Source organism: Chaetodon trifascialis, chromosome 7 (assembly GCF_039877785.1).
Source record: "Chaetodon trifascialis isolate fChaTrf1 chromosome 7, fChaTrf1.hap1, whole genome shotgun sequence".
In the NCBI taxonomy this organism is placed as follows: Eukaryota; Metazoa; Chordata; class Actinopteri; order Chaetodontiformes; family Chaetodontidae; genus Chaetodon; species Chaetodon trifascialis.
Window position 1 is genome coordinate 17,696,976 of NC_092062.1, and position 10,601 is coordinate 17,707,576.

At 43.2% G+C, this 10,601-nt stretch overlaps 1 protein-coding gene across 1 annotated transcript; it reads right to left on the reverse strand.

The window, feature by feature from the left end:
* Positions 1-2,538: 2,538 nt before the first annotated feature.
* Positions 2,539-10,259, reverse strand: pdp1 (pyruvate dehydrogenase phosphatase catalytic subunit 1). Its single transcript, XM_070966905.1, has 9 exons — positions 10,178-10,259; positions 8,206-8,467; positions 7,957-8,124; positions 6,868-7,079; positions 6,484-6,565; positions 5,359-5,453; positions 5,098-5,266; positions 4,797-5,015; positions 2,539-4,525 (listed from the first exon to the last, which is right to left on the reverse strand). Exons 2-9 carry the CDS (start codon positions 8,452-8,454, stop codon positions 4,145-4,147), a joined length of 1,575 nt encoding a protein of 524 aa, XP_070823006.1. The 5' UTR covers positions 8,455-8,467; positions 10,178-10,259; the 3' UTR covers positions 2,539-4,144.
* Between the last annotated feature and the right edge of the window lie 342 nt (positions 10,260-10,601).

Genomic DNA, 10,601 nt, shown 5'->3' on the forward strand with positions numbered 1-10,601 from the left:
GGTGGGAGAAGTTGAAGGTTTGAAGGACAGAAGAGAGGAGGTGGAGGAAAGACAGGGTAAGTAAACTGTGTGACGGACGACCTGCACACCTCTGGATATTAAACGTCACCATTGCTGCACAGACACACACTTTTGTTTTTGTCCCAAAGTGTTTACCCTGTTAACTGTGCCTGTTAATCCTAATATAGGGAGCACATGCTAACATTTCTCCATTATAATCAATCACGACTATTAGAATTGACACCAGCATGTGGAGCATATTTAAAGGTTAAATCACAGAACTAGGATTTATTTTGTTAACTGCAATCCCCAAAACAGGAATTCTTAATTGATTGATGGTTGTGATGAAATTTACCCTAAAGATGTACACATGTGGGGACTCTTCTGCTGTTTCTTTAGGTGAACATTATGCTTACTGTGCTTTTTAACATGCAAAGACAGAACCCATAATGCAAACATGTGGCCACATGTACTGAACATCTGGCTAAAATCCAAGACTCATTAGTATGAGGTACATGGTACATACTGTACATAGCATTTGACAAAGGCAAAGAGATAAGTGCACGCTTACTTGAATATGTTGAAATGAAAATATCGTGTTTACGTACATCTATGAGGAAAACCTCAGTCCCAGTATGCTTGACAGTGATGTAACAAATAAACATCTGGAGGGACAGAAGGGAACATTTTAAATAAAAAGTAATTATGTAAACCTATTTAGAATTTCAGGGAAAGAAACACTGAAAATGAATATCCCATCTGAATATCATTCATTTTACAGAAATCTGCCCGTTAGATATTCCTTCTGTGTCAGCTCGGCAGCTCCAAACTGAAGTTCAGTGCAGCAGGAAGGGACCTTCCTCTTATTTATCCCAGACACGTTGTTTGTTTCTCTGACTGAGATTACGTCCTCTGCTTTAGAAGTTCACAAAATGTGTGTCACATATAAGTGTCCTTATTAACATAATAAGGACAGTTATTCTGTGGGGATAAAAACTAATGTGTCAAATAATGTCACACAGTGTTGTCTAAATAGTGGAGGCCTGACAGCTGTGACTGCCCCTGATGGTGGAGAACTCCAAACGAATAAGGCATGAAGCCCTGCTCTGTTACAGGTATTGTTTACATGGGACGGTTTTATTACACATCCTGCGTCTCAATCCCACGGAATTCCATCAGCAAACGTCACCCAGTCTGCTTTTATGAACTAGTCCTGGAAAATCATCTGGGCTGTAGCGGAAATGAGGCATGTAACTCAGCAAAATCTTACGTAAAGAAACTTCTTTCCCGTAAACCGACTGAATGTCACCTACGAAACAAATACACCCGACGCTTACAGTATGTCAGTGTAACCCTCTGTGATACAACAATAGCCAACAGTCGCCCTAATTACAGACTTCAATATCCCTCCAGGAAATGTGTATCTTAATAAAAGTATATTTCAACAACATCAGCATCTTACATCAGCATTTAGTGACACAAACCAATCTTTGAATTTTCCTTCACAATAGTGTTTACAGGCTGCAATATTCAAGGCTCAATCACACAAGGTCTTGTTATCTGGATCCAAGTAAGGCCATTATCTCCAGCAGTGTGAGTCTGTTTCATTTCAAACAGGTTTCCTCTTCAAACATGAAAAATGTTGATGTAATAGGTTGTAGTTGTAGTTGCTCAATACGTAGACAAAACAATGCATTAAAATCCTACATTTCTGATTATTTAGAGACACTATTTAAAATTCATTATTACATGAAATTGGACCATGATTCCAGTCGCAGCTATGTAACATTTATGGATCCCGCTAAACAAAATACTAAACCGTCATAAATGTGTGCCAACACTCCAGAACATAGGACAGAAGGAGTAAAATCAATTTCCTTTGAAGGAAACGCTAACCAAATAATTGGAGGTTAAAAAAGTATAAAGCTTAATATTTATCTTTTGTGACAAGTAATCATTTAATGAACAGTGCTATTTATTGATGTGTCCACTTATATTTAACTATTACACAAAGTGTCCAGTTGATAACAGTATATATGGTTTAACCTCCTCCGTTTGACACTTCGGCCTGTCTGATACTGCAGCATCATCTAGTGGCGCTGAACTGACCAAACATCTGTGTGGGTGTGGAGGACTTAAACACACAAGGCAAATACATTACAAATGCAGTATCCCCTGTGAGTGCTATACTATTATATATCATTAGATTGTTAATTAAAGTTGCATCAGTGTAAACAGCATTAAACTGTTGTAGTTGGTTGAGGTGGAGCTCATATTTAAGCACTTTATTTAGGGCTGTTACAAATATCAATCCATAACTTACTGGGTTTGTAACATGTCAGAAACTAGTGAGAAATGCCCTTCACATGTACTGCAGTACTTGTGTGAGGTGGCAGTGACTGTCACACTTGCAACCTGAGACGCACTGACTTACCAGGTGGTTGTATGTTAGCGGGACATCGTGCTGCATTCAGGTGTGTGACAGCATGTTCACCGCTGGTCAGCCCGTGTCAACCAAAACACAGCACCAAGTGGTATGTATTCAGTGTTTTATTACACCGTCCCATATACAAAACTAAACCTGCATAAGTTACAATTTATACATCCAACTGTAGATTAAGATGTGTAACATACTGCCAAAGATGAATAAATAATCTGTCATGTTCAAACAGCTTGTTTGAAATGTACAACACACAGCTGTGATCCTGTTAATAGTGTTAAACTGGAGGGTATCAGGAAGAGTGTCTGCCATGAACAAACTGTAACATGCTGTAACCCACACTGCTAATGACCGGTCAGGAAAAACAAACACACATACACGCATCCCTTTGAACCCCACAGAGCTTAAAAAAAAAGAACAGCAGACTTTCATTTCTATGTCTCGACTGCGGTGGAGTCAATGTGTTTGCTTAGAGGTTCACTGACGACATTACTACTTCTTCCACTGAAGAAGTACCACAATAATAAAGTCATAGTGTCACAGAAAGACCAGACATATATTGGTTTACCTGTAGTGGTGCACAGTACAAGTTTTCCAAGAGTTCATGACTTGTTCGACTGTGCAGTCTGTAAATATTTGCACTCCCAACAATTTTTGGCTTGGAAATGAAGAATGTTGATTTTTCAAACTGTTTCATTTGAGGGATTTTTTTAGAGGCCTGGAGGTGAAAGTAATCAAAAAGTCAGAGGAAATATATGATCTATAATATAATCTGTGAGCCCTGAGAGGTCTCAGGACTCACACGGGATGGGAACCACGGCACGATGAGGTCAGTGTCAACTTCAATTTAGTATTTACTTCCACATCTGATGCTCCGTGTAGCTTTACATTGTTCACCCAATATGGATGTAAACACCTTAAAGCTCAAAGTCAGCACTTAAACCAGATGCTGGAGCACACATCATCATCCAAATACTCACAGACTGCAGCATAAATGCAGAACAAAATGTGTGTTTGGACAGCACTGAGGATATCTCACAGTGACACATGCAAAGGAGTGAAAACACACAGGTGCAACAGTCCTGTGGCGTAACATCAGCCTCACAGATGCAGAAGATGTGAATAACAAAACCAGACAGCTGAGAAAGACAGCACGGCGTTATAATGTTCATAACAGAGAAGCAAGTTGAGTCAGTGCTGCGTCAACGAAGGCCTCTTCACTTGTACCCTCTTTGGAATTTCTATCATTTCAACCGTGCTGAGCCTTTCAGCACACAAGGAGGTTGAATCTCTTGGCACTAAAATCAGTTTGTAACAGCGTCTCACCAGCCATGCAGAGAAGTGTGTATGAAACAGCTGCGTAACAAATGTCACGTTGTATGAGGGACCATTCAGTTTTTAACTGAGATCTTCTCTTGTGCTGCATACAAACATACAAATCCTTTACATAAATACAGTTAAAACATTTTGCTCAGACTGCTGGACAGATAATTTCTTAATATGGCCTGTTTGTCCACAGAGTGTGCTTGTGTGTATATTTATAGTACTCAGTTACACTGGTGTTTGTGTGTGCGTGTGCGTGTGTGTGTGTGTGTGTGTGTGTGTGTGTGTGTGTGTGTGCGTGCGTGCGTGCGTGCGTGCGTGTGTGTGTGTGTGTGTGTGTACACTCCTCACAATAACACCAGTGAATGGCTTCTGTATAGCTCAGGACTGCCCCTCCTGTCTCTGTGCTCCAATCACATGAGGGTTGAACTGAGAGATGATGATGGTGATGTCATCGCGGTACATGCGAGCTAGCTCCTCGGGGAGGGACAGCATCTTCGACAGTCTCTCGTGGTCGACCGTGCCAAACTCGTTGTTTCCCACCGCGTGGCGCATCAGGTGGGTCGCCGAGTTCTGGTCCTCGAAAGCTGAAGAGACGCGAGCCTTTCTCTCTTCTAGCAGCCCCTGCATCTGTCCCAGGGTGACCCTGTACCCTCCAACTTTGAGTGGCTGACGTTGGTGCACCCCTGTTAAATATTCCCCCACAATACGAACCACTTCTTGTCTGTGGAGGGTCTCCCAGAGGCCGTCAGAGCCAATCACCTGCAGGGACATACAGAAAGCAGACGACTGAAACATCAGATAAGCGAAGTCACTCACAGTCACTGAAGCAGTCATGCCTACAGTGAGATCAGTAAATGAGGTTGATTATCAAACAATCATATCCAATTTGAGAAATACTGCCACTGGAAACAGATTATGAAAAATTCCTTCTCTGCAACCTACAACAATCTCTCTGTGTGGCATCACTTTGCATCTTAACAACAAACGTGGAGGGGATCTGTCAGCGCTGACCCTGTGCCTCCTCTCTCACCATGAAACGGTCCTGCGGCCGCAGTTTGTGGTACGTGATCTCAGGCTCGGCGGTCAGATATGGGGGTGTGTGGTAGTTTGGAGGAATGAACTTGGTGTGCTCGTTTTCATGGAGCTGATCGGGTCCAGACTCTAACACACGCTTCTGCAGTTCAATGCTCCACTTGAACTTCACGTCCCCAAATGCACGGAACGGCATGAGGAGGCCAAGTAACCGGTCCTAAAGAAGAAGACGACAGAAAGAGCTTTTAAAAAAAGTGCTGCAAAAACAACCACATTGGGTACCTTCATAGGTGCAGTACCTGTCGTATCACCGTCTTCCTCTCTGATGGAGGGTGTTCACCCCGTATCCGAGCCACCTCCTCCTCATTCTGGGCGTTGTGGTCATTAGAAAGTGTGTGAGCGCTGAATGAACCATCCTCCTCCTGCACCCCCAACACTGCCCGAGCATCTCCTGCATTGGCTATAAACCTTTAGGAACAACAAGGAGAAGAAGCAACACTGAGACTCTTTAAGGTCCACTCTGATACACTGATACATGTGCATGTGTTTCTTCTCCATACAGGTCTGATCCATCAATGTGAGCCACGCAGGCCGTTGCTCCAGAAAAGGCTACTCTGAGGACCCAGTAGTGCAGGAAAGCATTTGGATCTCCAACCTGCAAGGCAAAATAACACTGTGAGCCTCCAGACAGGATATGGTACATGGTTAAATTACTTGGAGAGGCAATGACACCTGAGCTCCTCTTAAATCCATAAAGGTTTAAATTTGGATGCTCATTTTTATTGCACTGTTGCCACGAGGCAAAGGTGACATTCAATATGTATCCTGACATGGGAAAGAGCACTCAAGTCCTGCACTCAGAACAAATTTAATGACTTGCAATTTGATTCAGATGTCGATGACTGGGAGTCGGTAACAACACTGATGCTGGGCAAGTATTATCTTGAATTCGTGCCTGAGATGCGCGATGTGTGATGCATAATGTCACAGTGCACAGCCTTGGGCCATGAATGCTGTTAGTCGAGTGGCAGATTAGCTGTGGTAGGTGGTTTATTTTTGGCGTCACTGGGCTTTCACAGGTTGACTTTGGCCAATCACAGATCATTTCAGAGAGGGTGTTGCTATTAGCTATTCAACAAATGCACGTGCATGTGCATGTGCATTTGTTGTACCTTCAGATGATGAAAGCCTAGTCTTGCATAAGCATATCTATCTCCACACTTTGTTTCAGTGCTGCGTCAGTGGTGGAGAAAGTAGAAGTGGAAGCCTGATTCAACAGAGGGGTGTGTGTGTGTGTGTGTGTGTGTGTGTGTGTGTGTGTGCAGAGAGAGGCAGGAGGTTTTACATCATGTATGTTCAATTGTTGCTTACTGCTGCTTAACTTAGGTATTTATCATACTCAGACTTTGGGAGTTGACTTTGATGGGTTGCCTTCTCATCCACAGCCGTGTGGTCGACAGCCTTTTTCACTTTGAAAATTTGCTAAGTAAAACCCAGAATGAAACCCAAATCTGCAAACATGGACTGATGTAAATAGTCCTGTTACAGGATTTACTAAGCAAAGTTAAAGAGAAACTCAGGTGTTTACACGTCTTAGGTAAAGCATCCGAGTTTAACATTAACACAAGATGCGTTTAGAAGAACCAGCAGCACCGTGCACCATTAACATAGCAGACAGATTCTACCTGGGCCTCCAGGGAGATGTCATTGTCCAACCTCTTGAAGGCATTCAGCAACGCCTCACGGGTGTCCGGGACTTCACCTGGGCTGAAAACAGAGACAGAGCAATATGTGTGAAGCAGATAGAGAGGAAGTCAGAGGCTGAGCACAGAAACTGAAAACAGCACTGTTGGCAAAACAGGACACGGGCCAGCATCGGTGTGGGCGTGTTGCTACAAGATACAGATGAAGATTAAATAAAAAACAGGAAGTCCAGTTTTAAATTGTAATAGGAGCCAAGAAACTGGACAGCAATTAGTACCCCTCTGAAACAGGATTGCACTGCTCAATTATCTCCTCTGTGGACTGAGTAATCATTAAACATCTCTGCTGCGTTTCCCAGCCCTCACCTGGTGAGATCTATTAACTCCTGCCAGTAGGTTCGGAGGCTGTTGAAGTAGAGCGTCTGAGCCTCCCTGCTGAAGTAGTCGTTGGGGTGTTTGTGCCACTGCAGGATGGGACTGAGGGCCCTGCCAGCTTCCACCGCTGCCTCCAGCTCGCACAGTGTGTCATGGGGCAGCAGAGAGACCGCTATGTAGTAAAACAACCTCTCACTCAGCGCCTGGCAGGGGAGGACAGTTGAAAACTTAAACAATTCCCAGGAGAAAACAATGTTGATGCAACTGAGTGTAGCTAGAATAAAGATTTAGAATCACTGGATCAAAGATGTTCCCGTATCAACTACAAGCTTACTGTCTTCTATTACCCTGTACAACATATATCACATACCGGCCTATTGTTTACACTGTATATAACACAACCAGTGCAACTGTGCATTCTCAGTTATGCACATTGTTGGGCTGACACGTGAATATTCAGATTTAGGTTACAATTTATTATGGAATTTTTAAAAAAGGAAAATAATCACTTTTCCCTTAAAGTTCCTCTCCTGACATTGGTTACATTCCTAAAAAAAATAATCGAGGTTGAACAAAATTCCATATTTAGAAGTTTTTTTTCCTTGAAAAGATCCCCTATTCTATTGAAATGGCTTAGATTTAACTCTATAACTTTGGCTTCATTTAGCCTGCGCGGCTCTATAAATATGCAAACACTCCCCGCCTCTATCTCCACCAAACCCTCCACCGCTCACCTGCAGCTCGAGCAAACCTGTTCACCTTCAACTCATCAAAACACACAAACCTCTGTTTGCTGTTCGTTTCGCTAGCTACTGTACGCTCCACGATGGTAAGTGGTAACATAGAAGTAATTCAGCCATACTTGTTCCACAGAAGGAGAACATGACAGTCTTTAATTTTGGAAAGTTATTACTGATAGTTAGAATATCAACGCCGCCATGAGTAAATAACACACATCTTACAAATGACTCAGGAAAATATAAATAAACTTGTCGGAAATTGAAATGTGTGAGTTTTAACTTTGAAAGTATAACTCTCTATGATCAGATTACTGAATAACTAGACAAGCAGCAGCTTTACCTGTGCGCAGGCACAACCAGCATGGCCATCAAACACACCCAGCAGCATTCCTCGTGTCTGCAGGCATGTGGCCGCACTTCTGCGGTCTTCTATGGGAGCGTTAGCAGGCAACTGATTGCTCTCAAAACCCATCACAGATGACACGTTTTTCCCATCAAACTCTGGCACCTAGAACCACAACATGTAAAAATTATGAGACAAAAACTTACACAGATGGCGAGATGTGCTTTCTGTATGAACCCTACAAACCTTGAAGCTGTACTCGTTGGCTTTCAGAATAGAGTTGACCTGTGGGGGTGTGAGGATGTAGCTGCGGTGCACTGAGCTTGTCTGGTAACTTCTTGAGTGCTGGTTGCTCTGCCATATACGAGATGGCCGTCTTGAGGCAGGTCGGTGAGTGGTGGGACCTAGCTGGGACTGGTGTTGTTGGCATGGTAACAGACTGGAGGCCAAGACCTTACGGGGCAAACCCCTGAGCAGCTGAGATGTCACAGGCATGGCTGAAGGTGCACTGCAGGCACATACACAAACAGCATATCACTGATGGCTGGTTGGTTACTGAGCCTAACATTAGACAAAACTTGATGTCATTCCAATGTTGTGAAATACAATAGATACAGGGACATCTAAATGGAAAGTGAAGAGCAAGACAAAAAGAGACTGATGGTATAAAATCATAAAAATTAGGAAAGAAAATGTCAGTGACAATAATTGAAAAGAATTAGAAGGAGAGGAGAAACAGGAAATGAAGAGGAGATTGGGGGCGGAGTCTCATACAACCATCCTGCAATCAAGCCTCCCTTCATGAAGGTTACTTATTTTTCAGCTTTTTGTTGAAATTGTTTTAGAGAGCTGTCGATCATTGCGGTGCTGCAGAACTGAAGTGTTATATTGACAGGAATTTCGATTATTTTGTCCATCCCATTTGAATTATTAGACTGGACTAACTAGAAAACGCCTCTCTGCATTATGCAGTGCAGTTCAACAGCACCACCAACTACATCTTCCAAAATGATCAATGAGCTGAATCAACACACAAACACTGAACATTAAACCTTCATGAAAGTAGGATTTACACTGCGACCCTTGTTCGACCCATCTTTCATCTGCATGAGTTTTAGCAAGATGTATCTCATAAACTGGCTACATTTGCATTTGTGAAAGGACACTGAAATGCATTTCACAAAATCTCACTGATTTATCTATTTCTCCTGCATGCGGGTTCTGCTAGAACATCTGGCTCAATGTGCATTCAGTGCGGGAATGTCAAACATAGATATTACTGTAACTTTGTCAAGTGTTGACATGCCATGTAGTCTCATGAAGGGATGTTGAAGAGCCTATTGCTAGAACAGTGGCTGACTTTTGCTAGTTTCAGGACAGTTGACTGTTTTGTCCCGAGGTCTCAAGGTAACAGATTGCAGAACCAGAGCATGTAATGGTGTTTGGCTTCAGTTGCAGCTCTGCAGGGCTACACGCCATGCTGAAAATAGCCTGAGCAAGAATGTCAGCCCTGACATTTACATCTTCAGAAATATTATGTCCGGCCATGACCTAGTGAACTAGATCCTGACTGCGTGTCTCCATGTAACCTGTCCACATTCATTTAAGTAACCAAGTCCTGCTCCTCAGAGTGAAGTGTCCCTCAGTCAGTCTGCTTCTGGAGAAAGATGCAGCAGCTCAGGTGATGACAGCTCGGGTAACAAACCTTTTAGTTAAAATTTCCTGCAAGACAGACCCCGCTGTGTTGGAGTAATCTGTGCAGCCAAACATCCTCCCAAACTCAAAACTATGGATGAGTCAGACTGACCACAGAGGGCCCGTCCCAGCTCTGGGAGAAAGTTGCCATGACTGTTGACATCACTAGCAGCTCTCTCTTAGCTAGCAGCAAAGCGAGTCTACACATCCGTAGGCTAACCTCAGAGCAGTTAGTCGGACCTGCGACACAGAGCACCGGTCTCAGGGCTGACTAAAGGCACAATACGGAACCAAAATGTGACATAAACAAGTAATGTTAGCTCTACGGTGGGCACGACGTGCGTCAGTCAACCAGGCAGAGAGGACCCAATCATGCTAATGGTAGCTTGCGGCGTCTGGTTACACCCATCAACTACCGTCAAACTGGATAACGTCTGCTCACATAAGACATGACAGCACCAACTGAAATCCCTCCAGATTTAACTGTCGACGAGTGAGAAAGCAGAGCAAAACTCAGCCTTACCTTAACCACGGGATGCGACGAAGTTATACAAGTTCATGGCTGAACACCAACCCCTCTGGTCCGGTATCATTCTGGAGCGCCGCACGACAAAGTGAACACTGATTGGTTGAGGTCTGACAGACGGCATGACGTCATGCAAACCGAAGAGGGCCTTTTAAAGTCAGAGGTGTACTTTGAAAGATGGAGCTTAACGTTAATGCGGCAGTAATACTGTGACAACATTTAAAGGCATCTCATTTAGACGTATTACTATGTTATTATATTTCCGTTGAAGGGCAGGATGGCTTTGAAAACAGCTTAATATTTTAATCAACCAAAAAACGGCATTTACATTGACCTAAAGGCACAAGAGACTTTTTTTTTTTTTTAATAATGACTAGCTGGGCAACCAAGCCAACTATACAGTAAACTAGACTGTGTGCAT